This window comes from Equus quagga, unplaced genomic scaffold, assembly GCF_021613505.1.
Source record: "Equus quagga isolate Etosha38 unplaced genomic scaffold, UCLA_HA_Equagga_1.0 467_RagTag, whole genome shotgun sequence".
NCBI classification, from domain to species: Eukaryota; Metazoa; Chordata; class Mammalia; order Perissodactyla; family Equidae; genus Equus; species Equus quagga.
Genome location: NW_025799967.1, coordinates 1 through 15240, shown reverse-complemented (window position 1 = coordinate 15240; position 15240 = coordinate 1). Strand labels below are relative to the sequence as shown.

Below are 15240 nucleotides of genomic sequence, written 5' to 3'. Positions count from 1 at the left end.
CTAGATGACCAGTTTATTACAAAGGACATTAAAGGATATAAATCAACAGCCAGATGAAGAGATAGACACAAAAGAGCTTCTGTCTTCATGGAATTTGGGGCCTGGGACGGTGGCACATGGAAGCATTCCAGTTCCCCAACCTAGAGGCTTTCTGAACCTTGTCCTTTTGGATTTTTTGGAAGCTTCATTACACAGGCATGCTTGGTTAAATCAATGGCTGTTGGTGACTGATTCAACTTCCAGTCCCTCTCGCCTCTCTGGAGGCCTGGGGATGGGACTGAAAGTTCCAACCTTCTGATCAGGTGGTTGGTTCTCCTGGCAACCAGCCCCAGCCTTAGATGCTTTCCAAAGTCACCTCATTAACATAACAAAAGATACCTTTAAGGCTCACTTAACTTAGGAAATTCCAAGGGTTTTAGGAGCTCTGTGCCAGAAAATGGGGACAAAGACCAAATACATGTTTCTTATTATAAATCACACAAGGCTTTGAATTCACTGAGATAGAACAAACCAGGGAGTCTTTGTATCTGGACTGTTCAGTTTAGCTCCAAACATACACAGTTTGATTTCTCTCCCATCTTTCTTAATTCAAGAGAAGATCCATGTTATTTTAACTAAGTCATAGAAAAAGTTAAGTACTGTTGATGAAAATAATCCATCAGCAATCTATAAATGAAAATTTGGGAGAGTTTATTCTGAGCTAAAATCTGAGGACCATGGCCCGGGGCCTTTCTTCCTGAAGGTAGAAAGGGCACCAAAGAAGTGAGGTATACAGAGTGGTTATATACCCCCAAAGAGGATCTTTCTCATATGGTTGAAATGTCCCTTTCACAATAGTCGCGAGACTGCTCTGTCAGCACAGCGATTGATGGACACAGCAGGTAGGTCTGCTGTCTCTGTGGACACAGCAGGTTGGCAGGTCTGTTGTGTCAAGCTGGGTGGTCACAGGTGAGCTGGGTGGTCAAAGGTGAGCATAGCAATCAGTTCCTAGCCTGAGGAAAGATGCTTATCCTTAAGAAAATGCCAATGTGGGGGAAGTTGCACCTTTATCTTAAGGCCATTTGTTCTTGCCATAGTAAATGTTTAAAGCAGATATACAGTGCGTGCTCCCTGGCCACCGCCAGGCCCTTTTGGAAAAAACAAAGTCAGGCCAAATTAGGTTTACAGCAAATGGCTTCCTCATATACTCCAATATATCCTATTGCTTGCCATTTCTATTTGTCAGTGCCAAAATAGAGCCTTTCTTGTAAGAGAATATTATCCTTTATATGCATAGTCTCCCCTCAACTCCTTTTGTAAAGGACCACCGCTGTTGCCCAAAACTTGTAGGAAAAGACAGTGCTCTGGAGATGGAAGACAAAACAGAAACCAGGAGGGCACTATAGAAAGCCTTTGTGTTTCAGTTGGTGAGCATCTGGGAGGAGACAGTTCTGCGAAGACCCCTATTTTCATTTGTGAAATAGGAGTTTTCTTAAAACAAAGATTTCAAAGAAACACTTATGCTGGGGCAAGTGGAGTCGAGCGTGTTGGCCACGAGGAGTCTGAGCTATTGATGGGGGAGGGCTGAGCAAGGGCAGAGGGGGCTCAGCTTTGAGGTGGTGGTGTTGGCAGGATACCACTGCTGCTCAAAGGCTCCCGTTACCTTGAGAGAGCCGATTCCCACTTGTAGGGTGGACGGCATGTGCCCCTTTGCTGGGGGCTGGGGTGAAGTCGCAATGAAGGATTCAGATACTCGTCTGTCTAACTTCAGACTGAGGTCAGAAGTTAGTGCAGGAAAGTCTTTTATTTGTCCTTTTGAAACGGGAGAGAGAGAATATTTGTAGGTTATCATGGATTTAGTTTTCTATACATAATTTATTTCTGTTTTTAACTGAAAGAAAACTTTATAAAATCTCAATCTTTAATCTTTTTTTCCTTAATCATCTTTCTGTGACTGGGCCTCTTACCGCCCAAGAGGGGTTGTCTGCCTGCTGCAAGACATGCCAGTAGTCAAGAGGCAGGTGGTAGGAGAGAAAGGGTTTTATTACAGCTTGCTAGCAAGGAGAAAGGTGGCCGACTAATGTCCCAAAGAACCATCTTACAGAACAAGGACTACAGGCCCGTTATATATGGGGCTGGTCTCTGGGTTGGAGAGGCATCTGGTCTTTCTTAGTTCCTGACAGCTTTTTGTTTTAGTGGGTGTGCATCAGAGACTGGAGCAATGCCCTATACCCTGGTCTTTCAGTAGTCATTGACGGTGGCTATCAGCAGAGACTCTCTGCCCCAGGGTCATCACATTCCTAAGGAACTCAAAAGAATTAAGTTGTCAACTTATAGCAGCTGGGAGGAGCCATAAAATCTACACAGCATGTCTGGATTAGTTAATCAGAGGTCATTCAAAGTTATATTATGGTTTCTTTTCTACAGTATGGCTTCCCTTATGTCAACTTTGTGTTGAGCCGGTATCAAGCCCATTTCTTTAATGTTCTTTATTGCCAAATATAGATTTTCATGTCTTTTCCATGATTCACATACTAGTCAAGAGGAAGCTTGAAGCAGAGTTTATGGCCACATAAGTAAAATAGCTATCCATCAGGAAGATGATACGATCATTAGCAGTGCAAAGCAAAAGCTGACAAAATTCTGAGAAGTTGACAAAATCTGCAACTGTGTAGGTCACGATCAAAAACCAATTAGAATACAGTCATGTGTTGCTTAACAATGTATCATTCTGAGAAATGTGTCAGGTCACTTGCCTCCTGAAAGGGGAGTTGTGTTTTAGAACATCATTTAGTCAGTTGTGTCAAGTCACCCTGGTGGAAGCTGCTTTCTTTTTGTGGATGGAATTTCCTTTCTCAGCCAAAGTGATTCTCAGTCCTGGGCATAACCAGATGTTTTACTAACAGACTCTTTCTCAGAAGTCCCCGTGCACTGCCCACAGCCTCCAGGACAGTGGCAGCCGGAGGCTCACACAGCCTGTCTCTCCCACAGCTGCAAGGCACGATCCTGCAGTATGTGAAGACGCTGATGGAGGTGATGCCCAAGATCTGCCGCTTGCCCCGGCATGAGTACGGCTCTCCCGGTGAGCATGGTGCCTCCCTGGGTATGGTGGGGAGGGCGAACGTCAGCCCTCAGGCCACAGTAAAGAACGTTACTGACATGGATCTCACCCGCTTTCCCCGGGTGGGAGGAGGTAGGAGCCCATGCAGAGCTTGATTGTTTCCAGTAGAACAAACAGACCAGCCTGTCAGCTGGGGCAGGTGTGCCGAAGGTGTGTTGGAGTCACCGTTTTTGGGGGAGGAAGCTGTGGGAGAAGCCAATGCCTCTTAGTTGTCGACGGGTAACAGGGCTCTGAACCCTGTGCCCCTCAGCTCCCCCACAACACCAGGACCTTGAAGATCACCAACCCAGGGAGGGGCAGGAAGCTGACTACCCAGTCCAACTGCTCTGCTGGGCTTGACGGGACCAGGCCTCAAGGGCGCCCCATGAAGGCACTGCTTTCCCACAGTGCAGTCTGTCCCTCTGTAGGGCAGGCTTCCCTTCTGGAGCTGTGGGGCTCTAGGACAGATGGGCCGTTCAGGGTGCCAGGCCCATGTGCCTGACAGAAGCTGATTGGGGCTATCCAAATAAACAGCCTAATGATCCCAGAAGTATTGTTCAGGATAAAATTGGACCATGGGAGCCCTTGTCTCTTAGGAAAACTGCCTTTTGTCTCCTATCTTATAACACTTTCCTGAAAGGTGGACAGCTGTCTCATTAAGTGACTTGGGTCCACTCATGGTCACCAATGAGAGACGTTCTGATGAGTAGTCGGCTGGTATGGCTGAGCTCCCAGGTGGTGCCCAGTACCTGCACAGGGCTGTTCCTGTGTTTGAGGACATGGTGACACGACCCATTGAGCCACTGTGAAGGGAAATAACCATTGGTGTGGCCTTGCTTAGGAGAACTTAACTTCAATTCATTGTCAGAAAGTAGATGAGTAATGCCGGGAAAATAAAACTAGTGCTCATATCCTGACTAGAGATGGGAATTTTAAATGTTGAAGATGAAGCCATTTAGGCCAAATTCCAAGCTGGTCTAGGGCAGAGCTATGGACCGCAGGGCTGCTCGTCACATCTCTTGCCCACTGCCACCCGGTGTCAGCACAGAGGCTGGTATAGCCCAGGTACATGGGCACCACCTCGTGGGTAAAGCCATGTTGCTGACAGGTCCCGCTCATATGTGCCTGTTGGGGGATGACACACGTGAAGGAGTGTTTTCTCCCCTAAAGGGATGAGTTCACACCAAGGAATGTTGAGAACAGAGGTGTGGACATGGTGAGGAAGGGAGAGCCTCTCAGGCGGTCAGGGCAATGTGGGTCCTTGTGGAATGGCATTCAAGGCCCGACCTGTTGGGATGAGGGTCTGAAATCTGGTAAATCTCCCACTTTATTCTTCTCAGGGTTCTTCTGGCTATTCTAGGTCTTCTGCATGACCATATAAATTCTGGAGTCAGCTTGTGGATTTTTGACTGGGTCAGCATTGAAAGTATAGATCAAGTTAGGGAATATTGACTTTCTGTCCAGTCTTTATACCTTGTGTCTTTTCACGCCTTATTACAATGTCCAGGGCCTCGAGGACTATGGTGAAGATGCGTTGTCTTGCTTTGGAGCTCAGGGAGCTGTTAGCTGCAGGTTTTTTGTAGACATCCCTGATGAGATTGACTACATCCCTTTCTATGCCTGTGAAGGGATATTGAATTTTATCAAATATTGTTTCTGCCTCTGCTGGAGATGACAATGTGGTCTTTCTCATTTATTCTTGTAATGTGGTGCCTCCTTGGAAGATACAGCCTGACCAAGAAAGAAGCCCTGGAGCCGAGGCCCAGGGCCCAGGTGGTAGACAAACTACTGTTGCAGGGAAGATGTTGGGGTGAGGTGACTTGTGGTCATCTCCATAGCGGGCATGGTGGCAGTGTCAGAGAATGTTTTGTGGCTTGCAGAGGTCTCCTGGCTGTGAAGCCCAGGCTGGACCCTGTGCCCTGCCGAGGCTCAGCCCCTCCAACCTGTCCCAACCCCACCACTCACTCTCTGCCACTGCAGGCATCCTGGAGTTCTTCCACCACCAGTTGAAGGACATCGTTGAGTATGCAGAGCTGAAGACGGTGTGCTTCCAGAACCTGCGGGAGGTGGGCAACGCTGTCCTCTTCTGCCTGCTCATCGAGCAGAGCCTGGTGAGTGGGCAACCCGGCCCCACCCCAGGCTGTGCTGAGTCACTCCCCACAGGTGACAGAAGAAGACATCTTTTAGAGGCTTGATTTATTGGGGTTATTCATGGGAGTAAGGGGAGTAAGTGTTGTAAAGCCCCATTCTTTTTTTGTGACTATCTAGATTAATTTGAATTTGTTTCTGACAATTGAAAGACAAAATGCAGTGTAGCTCTTCATTGAAGAATGTTTTACCATGTGAGCGTTGTAAAAATGTTTTATTATGCATATTTGCTACACGTAAGGTATAAAGCACGGCTTCCATGAGAGCTGTCTGCAGTGATGGAAAGTTCCATATCTGAGTCTGTGGAGCACTTGAAATGCGGCTCAGTGTGACTGAAAAACTGATTTTTAAATTTTCATTAGTTTACTTTTCAATAGCTACACGTGTCCCATGACTGCTGTGGTGGACAGCATAATAAAGTAGCAGCCCACCACCGCTAAGCAATCGCATGGTGGGAGAGCCACTTTCTCCACTGATTGCCTCCTTGTGGTATCATTTGTGGCCGTCCCTCTGTCCCTTGTATGTCATGTAACCTGGCAGTTGTGAATTGGAAAGCCCAGTGAGTGTAACAGAGAATCTCATTGGCCTTCTCTGCCTTTCCCTCGTGACCAAGGAGGTGGGCATCTTCGTTTGTTGCTTGGTTCTTCTCTATTTGTGTCTTTTGCCCATTTTTCTACAGCTTGTTTATAGAAGTTCTTTATATATCCTTTATGTATTACACATATTGCAAATACCTCTCCCTGTTTGTGGCTTATCTTTGCATTCCAATGGTGGTGATTCGTCATAAACTGATACTCTTAATTTGAATGTAGTCTTTTTTTTTATGGTTAGCACTTGTATCTTTTTAGAGAAGTTCTTCCCTACCTAGGGATCATAAAGATATTCTTTTATCTTTTTATCTAAACGTTTTAAGTTTTGCTTTGTACATTTAAGTTTATAATCCTCCTGGAACTGGTTTTGTATGTGATGTGAGAAGTGGATGAAGTTTCTTTCTTTCCCTTTGGGTAACCAGCTGTCCTTCCTCCAGTGGCTGAAGGACTCCTCCTTTCCTGCTTATCTGCAGTGTCTCCCTCTCACCTACCTGCTTTCTGTGGTCTCTTTCTTGGCTTTCTGCCATGTCTCGTTGATCTACCTGTCTGTCCGTGGCATAATAACACATTGTCTTCCTCATTATAGCTCTAACTTAAGTCTTGATACCTGATACCTGACAGGGCATGTTTTCTTACCTTCCTCTTCTTCAAGAGTGTGTTGCCTCTTCATGGATCTCTGCTCTGCTCTGAAAGTATGAGAACCGGCTTGCCAATTGTATTGAAGAAGCATATTGGCATTCCAATAGGGACTGCATTGCATCTCTAGACCAGTTTGGGGAGATCTTTGCTATGTTGCTTCTTAAAGCAGTCTCTTGTCTTCAGGGCCCTGGCAAAGGCAGGGTCATGCTTGGCAGTGACGTGGGTCAGGGTGCCCAGCACACAGTTCAGGCGTGGCAGTCAGCCTGCCAGGCATCCAGGGGCTGAGCCATTGGACTGGCTACCTTACCCGCGCATACACAAAAAAGAAAACATGTTGGCTCATATGTCAGGGAATCCCAGGCCGGTGTGGACACATCCAGGAGCTGATGGCCTCCTGTCAGGGCCTGTGTCTTTTGGCTTCCCTCTATGTTGCTGTGTTCCTAGGCAGACCCTTTCCATGTAGTGGTAAGGGGGTGACTCCCAGGCCCTCGTTGTCCCTACCACTCGAGACTCGGCATGGACCCTGAGTGAGCAGCCCCTCACGTGCTGCCCTCTCCCACAGCAGGAGTGATGGCAGGACCTGGAGAACCCACCAGAGTCACAGGGCAGGCCAGCAGTTCCCAAGAAGCAGGCGGGCTGACCGGACCAGTAAGCAGCCAGTGTTTAGGGCAGCCTCCTCCAGGAACGTGTTGGGGAGGACTGACTCTTTTACCTAAATATATGTAAATTTTTAACAGCCAGATAAATTAGGAAGAATTCCTTTAAATAGTAATCTCTCATCATGAATTTTAGCTATTTAATATAGGAAAATTTCCTTCAGGTGGCTTTTCCTGAATATACAACGTAAGGTGCAGTCTCTTTCGTCCACGTACATCTAAGCCTGAAGAGGCCTTTCAGTCACTGGCTTGGGTCAGGGTCGGGGAGTTTTACTGAAGGGGGACTGCCTTATAGAATTGATTTAGTCAGTGCCAGGGAACTGTTAGACGGCGGGTTTCTTTTCTGGTCCAGCTTCCCCTTTAGCAAATAAGATAAACTGTCAAAAGCTTTTCTTTACCAAAATAGAAGATGTCAAGGAGGCCTTGTATGAACATAAAATAATTACAGAACCATGGGGGTTTGAAGCTGAAGAAACAGTACTTGTCTCTCACCAGCTCAAAGGAACAGTCTGTACTCACCGTCAGGGCAATGACCGGACATTTGTTGGCTTCAGGAAGGAGTGTGATGCTCTATTGGAAACTTAGGGAAGGAGAAAATCTGGAACCAATGCGATCCATACCCTCCCAGATTCTTAAATTATATCTGTTGCCTCTCGCACAAAATCCCTCTGAGAGTTGTCCAGCACTCTTCAAGGCTCACCACAGTCCTGTGGGAATTGGTGCCTCAGTGAAGGGCTCTTCTAGGTCTTGGGAGCTTGCTAAGTGCCCGGTCTCCGGCGCCCAGCTGACACGGATCCCCGGTGTCTTCCTTCTGAGACCAAGGCCTGTGTCTCAAGTCTTTGCCTCTGGACTTAGCTCCATTTAGTGACAAGCACAGTGCTGGCTACCTGGGAAAGATGCTATAAATTGTTGTCAGTTGATCTTACAGCAAACCTTGGCTGAAGAGTGGATGGATATCTTAAACAATGAGTAAAAATGAATAAAAGGAGCAATCTACAATTCAGTTGAGTGCAATTTTGTTTTCACTGCAGATTCCTCGGCCCATGCTTGAGGGCTCTTGTGAGCACCATGTGTGGTTTTTGTGGACACGGTAGCCCTGCCTTGCAGGAATGCCTTTGGCCCCTCCTTCTCCCACCCTCCGCGCCCTGTCGCCCCTTTGCCTCTGCCTTCTCTGGCCCCTCCTGTCAGCGCACCTTGTAGAGGTGGTGAGAAGCTACTCCTTCTGTGTTGGACGAGTCTGCTTCCAGGCCCAGCACCAGATTAGAGTTTTGTGGTGTTGCTTTTGTCCTTTTGGAAATAAGGGGTGATGTTTTCCAATAGGTTTGCCAGGGTGGGGCTCTCCAAGTTGGAAGACGGCATGGCTCCTCTGACTGCATCTCAGATGGTTATGCCCAAGTCCCATCCAACCCAGGGGTAAATGTCTTCTTGGTGATTATTTTGATCTCTCCAAAGAAGGTGGTAATAAAGTATGTTTTGGCATCTGCATAGGCTCCCACTATTGTAAATGAAGATATTAAGAGAAAATGTGTCCTTCAACTTGTCACAACATTAGAAAAGTAGGGTAACCGTCACCCAGTTGCTGAGGGCACCAAGTGTGTGGGTGGGGCCCCAGGGGTCCTGTCCAGTGAGGCCATGCAGTGGTGGCTCCGGCTGGCACCAGGATTTGATTCAGTAGTGAAAAATGTTGATCTTATTCTGAATCAGTGCATTGGATGGATAAATCTTCTAGCTTTTTGAAAGACTCCCTAAAACCAACCTAAATGTTTTGGTAATGTAGCTTTTTTTAGCTTGTGCATGTTAATAAACTTTTTGTTTTAGAATAGTTCTAGATTGCTTGTTTTTAATGCTGTTCTCACTTTTTTCCTGGTTTGGTTTAGGGGCAAAGATTTGCACTCAGTGACAGTGGTACCTGGAAGCAGCACAGATGGCCAGTCAGCCCCTTTGGGGCAGTGTTGCCAGGTGGCAGGCCTCTTTACCACCTGCAGAATTCCCCCTATGTGGCTCTGCCCCAGCAGCTCTCTTCCCTTATCGAAGTCTCCCTTCCTCAGTCCATTGGCCTGGCCACTTTCTTGTGTCAGTCACCTTCCAGCTGCCCTTCTACCGTCTGTGGGTGCAGCCAGTCCAATCGCCCTTCTCCACCTTGCTTTTGTCACTTGATAGTAAATACATCCTGGAGATCCCTCCACATTAGTAAGTGGTGACATTCCTCATCCTTTTTATAGCTGCGTAGTATTCCACTAACATCACCTCCTTTTATGTGTTTATATAGTGTGCGGTCACCATCTGATCCTTTCCCTTGTTTTAGTTTGTCCCTTTCTCCTCCCCCCACACCTCCCTGACCTGCCCAGGGGAGGTGCTCCTGTTTGCACTCGCCCGGAGGTGGCTTCTGTTACATATATCCTACATGAAGGGCTCAAGCACTGCTTCTGGCCTTAGAAACGGAAGACAGGGTGTGGAGGGGTCAGTCTCCGTCTGGAATGTCCTGGTGGAGCAGGTGGCGGCTGACTAGCTGCTTCACTCTGTTTATGTTAAGTGACAGTGAGACACTCGATGAGTGTAGAAACTCTTCTCTTCCTCTTCTTGATGTTAGCTTTGGCATCATCTTTAGGGAGATCCTCAGAAGGAAAAATCTCATCAGTCAGTATATGTCTTAAGTTTCTGATAACCATTTCTTTGTTTAATAATTTGCTTTATTACTACGGAATTATAAGATTTCAGGCTGGGTATAGAGTAGGGGACACAAGAGCCCATTCTCCTTTCCTGCCTCTCCGTGGTGAAGGTACCACAATCCAAGGGGCCTTCCTTGAGGTATAAGAGCCCTGAGACTCTGGAAGGATGCCCTGTTCTAGACCATCTTTGGGCTCATGGTGGGTTTTTAGGAATTCTGCAACCCCTGATGTTGAAGTAAATTTTCTCTCCACATTGCATTATTCTGGAGAACGAGCCTTGTATAGTGTAGGGTTTTATACCTCGTTAAAGGAGTTTTTGATCCAGCTACAGGTTCAGGGCAACTGTCCAGAACTTTGTTTGGGGCTCTGAGGGGAATGAGTTGATGCTGCGTACAAAAGCGATGCTGCCCCTTTGTTTCCGCCGCCTGCACTGTTTGCAGAGGAAGCACCCTTCTTCCTGTCTCTGCCGTGGTGTCTTGTTATAAACTCTGGTTCTTAAGGGGCTGGTCTCAAACTTGCGGGTAGGGCTGCCAGACTGATAAATCCTGGAAAACAAAGGCCACATTCAATGTTGGATTTTACTTATGTCTACATTTAATTAAAAGTAAATAAAATTAAAAGTTCCGTTTTTCAGGTGCACTAGCCACATTCCAAGTACTTAATACCCACATGTGCCTGGCAGCTACCTTAATGGACAGCACAGATGTAGAACATTTCCATCATCCCAAAGAGTTCTGTTGCATGGTGCTGCTTACAGTGTTTATTTTACATTAAATGGCAAAGATGTACCTTGTTTTCAGCACCAGATTTGTCTGTCCGTCTTTACTGTGAGAGAAACTTCCTGATGGAACCTTCTCTTTCTTTCTCAGTCTTTAGAAGAAGTATGTGACCTGTTGCATGCAGCACCCTTTCAGAACATTCTCCCAAGAGTCCACGTGAAAGGTGAGCCTGTGTCCCTCTGACTAGGGACTCTAGACTGTCCTTTGCAGTGGTGACCATGGTCTGTGTGGCCAGAGAACGCAAGGCCACTTTTGTTTGAGTTTGCAACCTGTTCAGTCATAACTGGGGGTAATTGGTAGTGTAACGTAGTTAAACGAGTATTGAATAACTGGAATATTTAGGGCTGAAATGATATGTCTTGGATGTGCTTCCAGATAGCATGGGACTGGGGTGTTGAGTATGAAACAAGTGGCGTGAGTTGATAATCATTGCAGCAGATGGCACAGAGGGTTCATTGTACTAGTCTCTCCTTTTGATCACTTTTGTAATTTCCAGTAAGTTTTAAAAAGTGAATATTGAACAGAAAAGCAATTCTGTCAGTTTGAATTAAAATTCAGATGAGCCAGTTCTGTGAAAGAATTTCCAGAGAATCTGTATGATGCTAACTTAAAAATCTGTCATTTATTTTTTTCTGACAAAATTAACCTTTTGCAATTGTTTTTCATACAAAGGAACAGAGTATAAAATATTTTTTCCACTGCAGAGGGGGAGAGACTTGATGCCAAAATGAAAAGACTAGAATCAAAATATGCCCCGCTGCATCTCGTCCCTCTGATTGAGAGACTGGGGACCCCTCAGGTAATGTGTGCAGTGACAGCTGTCTCTGTTGCAAGCTGGGCATCCACACCAGGTCATCGGGGGGTTGGGGCTGGAGAGCACAGGCTGTAGGTGAAACCCAGACAGAAGTCATCATGAGCTGAGGGGCCTACTCAGGCCTCAGTGTCTCGGGGGGGTTTCCTAACGAGACCTCGGCACAGGTGGTTGGGAAGTTTGAATGAGCTAATACATACGTAAAAGGGCTTAGAACATCACCTGGCATGTAAGATGTAAACAATGTCACTGGTTTTTGTCCATCCTTTCATGAAGAAGGCTTTTCATAGGTTTTTAAGAACAGAAGAGAGTGGGAGTCTCTGAGATAGGAGGCAAGGTATCAGGGTAGAGTTCCATGATTCTGTAGCATTTTAAGCTAGATCAAGGTTTCTCAGTCTTAGCACTGTCGCCACTTTGGCCTACATAATTCTTTGTTATGGAGATTGTCCTATGAACTCTAGGATGGTTAGCAGTATCCCCAGCCTCTACCCACTAGATGCCACTAGACCCACCCTAAGCTATGACAAACAAAAATGTCTCCACATATTGCCACATGTCCTCTGGAGGCAAAACCACTCCCGTTTGAGAACAGCTTGACTGTGACATATGTTTAATCTTGTAAGACATATAGGTAAGAGCTGACATATTTACTTTGTTGGTGCTTATTTCTAAAAGTCCTCTTCTGCGAGCTAAGATAGTTTCCAGTAAGTCAGATCAAAACGAGAGTAGTTTGGTTTCAGCACTCTGCCTCCTGTCGTGGCCTCAATATTCTGTCCTTCCTACAGCAAATTGCAATTGCAAGAGAGGGGGACTTGCTGACAAAGGAGCGTCTCTGCTGTGGCCTGTCTATGTTTGAAGTCATCCTGACTCGGATCCGGACCTTTCTGGATGACCCCATCTGGCGTGGACCTCTGCCCAGCAATGGAGTCATGCATGTGGATGAGTGTGTTGAGTTTCACAGACTGTGGAGCGCCATGCAGTTTGTCTACTGCATTCCCGTCGGAACACACGAGTTTACGGTTGAGTAAGTGTGTGCTCAGTGGACAGGGAGGTGGGAACAATGGAAGCTGGCGATGGGCTAACACAGAAGACCGCATTCCTCTAGAAATAGACTAGAAATCTGCTGAGCTGCTATAAAGCCACTTATGTGGAAGATCTTACTTGATGCCCAGAAGGTGACTCAGGGCTAGGCTTTTGGGAGTCTCTGAACCCGTGAAAACTTATGCAAGTCAGGTGGGCATTTTTCTAGATATGGGATCCAGTTTTCCTGAAGTCATTCTTCATGGAGGGTCCACGATCTAAAAGAAGTTTAGGAGACAGTGTGCCAGAAGAACCCAAAAGAGGTGTTTACCAAAAACAGGGACCCACCACCTGCTGCTCAGCATTCCCTTCTTGGCCTGTTCCCAGCAGATGACTTGGTCATTGACATCTGGGACAGACTCATGAAAGACTTCATAATTTTTTATTGATAACCCCGTCTACTCACTGCTTCTTGTCTCCAGGCAGTGTTTTGGTGATGGGCTCCACTGGGCTGGCTGTATGATCATTGTACTTCTTGGGCAACAGCGGCGCTTCGCTGTACTGGATTTCTGCTACCATCTACTTAAAGTCCAGAAACATGATGGCAAAGATGAGATTATCAAAAACGTGGTATGTGGAAGTGTCACCAAAAAAGCATACTTTGTTTATTAAAAGTTTTTCTGGGAGTGTTGTTTATCCCAGTACATAAGTTTTGTTTTCATTTCTAAAATGAATCTAAATATAATCGATAAGTAAAGTAGCTTAGAAGTTAGAATACTAATTGTTCCATTTTCCTTCTCTTTCAAGGAACTTAGATCTACTTGATATTATAGAGCCTTATAGGATCAGCCTTTTCAGATTATTGGCATACTATTCCAGTCTTCTGGCTTCCTTTGTTGTAGTCAAAGTGTGTTTTTTATACACTAATATACTATTATATTAGTTTTTCTATTGCCCTCATAACAAATTACCACAGATGTAGTGGTTTAAAACAACATCCATTATCATCTCACAGTTCTCTCTGTCAGAAGTCTGGGTACAGCATGGCTCAATTGGGTCCTCTGTGTACAGTCTAACAAGGCCCAAATCAGTGTGTCTGTAGGGCTGGAGGCTCCTGGAGCCTGAGGATGAATCTGCTTCCAGGCTCATTTTGGTGGTTGGCTGGATTTAGTTCCTTGCAGTTGGAGGACTGAGGTGCCCTTTTCCTTGATAGCTGTTTAGCCCACATCCCTTCTCATGCTTTCTGCGTGGCCCCCCTCCTGCCAAGGTAAGTCAAGTCCCTCTCACACTTCCCATCTTTCAATTTTCCTTTCTGCCACATCTCTCCTGCCTCTGGCTGGAGGAAGTTCTCTGCTCATATGATTAGATTGGGTCCACCTGGATAATCCAGGGTTCTCTCTCTGTAACCTTAACTACATGGCAGAGTCCCTTTTGCCAAAGAACATGTTCACAGGTTCCAAGTATTGAGACATGGACATCTTTGAGAGGCCACTCTTTTACCTCCTACACCTCCATTTCCTTGGCTCCCTCAAGTGTACCTGGAGTACTTTCTTCTCTTAACTAATTTACTTCAGCTCTGTGTTTACTGTTTTTACTTTGGAAAATCATTAGTTTATATTTAAAAGTTCAGTTTGGTTCTTCTTCATATCTTGGTGGTAATTGATCATTTTATCTTCATTGAATTTTTTCCATTTTTTATTTCTTTACACATTTCATGTATTTTATATTCTATATCTTTTAGTTCTAGTATCTGAGGCCTTGAGAGGTATCTAAAACTATGAAATGTTTCCTTGTGTGTTGGATTTTTTGTCAGCTCTTGTTTGAACTTAATTTGGATTGCTTTTCTCCCAAGATTTTCATTTGCTTCTCATCTCCAAGGGCCGTTACCAACTAGGGACCACTTTAGCCTAATTATAGGGTCCTGGCTTCATGGGGAGTCTCTAGGTATAGTCTGGCTTGCTTACAGCCCAGGCTTATCCAACTTCACCCCACTGCTACTGGTGGCATCTGTCCCTGAGGAAGTCCTGGCTTCTGCTTTACCTCCTGCATAGGCAGAATCACCAATGCTTTTTAAAGTTTTTTCTGTTTTCGTGTGTGTGTTCTGTATGCAGTTTTGTTATAGCAGAAGAGTCTGTCAAAGTGTCCTATCCACAATAACTGGAAATCTAAAACTTGTGTTAGATTACTGGTCTTTCTCCACTGACCATATCATCTTCCTCTTTATAATCACAGCTTTTAGCACAGGTTCTTAGTACCTATTTGTTGAATGAATAAGTCTGTAAGTTGTACAAATGGGGGAATCTAGTTAGTAGCATGAAACCAACAGAGAAATGCAAAGTATATTCGTTGTTCCAGTAGTTGCATTAAAGAGACGGTGTGTGTCAATAATTTGTCATAATTTTTCTGAGAAAATATGAATATCTTGACATTTTAAAACATGAAAAATATGTTTTAATAGTAAAACATCCTAATTTTAACTGTTGTAGCCTTTAAAGAAGATGGTAGAAAGAATTCGCAAGTTCCAGATTCTAAATGATGAGATAATCACTATCTTGGACAAGTACTTGAAGTCAGGTGATGGAGAGAGCACACCTGTGGAGCACGTTCGTTGCTTTCAGCCACCTATCCACCAGTCCCTGGCCAGCAGCTGAGGGCATGTATCTCACCTGTTTTTGAAGAGTCTCAGTGCTGACTGCATTTAATAACTATAAGGGCATGTTTCTCTTTCTATACCCTATTTAGTAAGATTTTTAGGGACTATTTTTCAGTATCTCTGTACCTGTTAAAGGGGGTGCTTTTCAATCCAAAAGCTTAATTTTATAAAATTGACTTATTTTTCTAGAGTAAAA

At 45.3% G+C, this 15240-nt stretch overlaps 1 protein-coding gene across 1 annotated transcript in view; it reads left to right on the top strand.

Annotated features, from left to right (window-relative positions):
- LOC124233927 (cytoplasmic FMR1-interacting protein 1) overlaps positions 1–15234 on the top strand; it is a 40819-nt gene extending 25585 nt beyond the window's left edge. Inside the window, exons 12-18 of the mRNA XM_046651223.1 lie at positions 2971–3061; positions 5060–5190; positions 10651–10723; positions 11265–11359; positions 12157–12395; positions 12874–13021; positions 14878–15234. Coding sequence (XP_046507179.1) covers positions 2971–3061; positions 5060–5190; positions 10651–10723; positions 11265–11359; positions 12157–12395; positions 12874–13021; positions 14878–15042 — 942 coding nt within the window. The 3' untranslated portion in view covers positions 15043–15234. The remainder of the gene's footprint in view (positions 1–2970; positions 3062–5059; positions 5191–10650; positions 10724–11264; positions 11360–12156; positions 12396–12873; positions 13022–14877) is intronic.
- Positions 15235–15240: the final 6 nt, after the last annotated feature.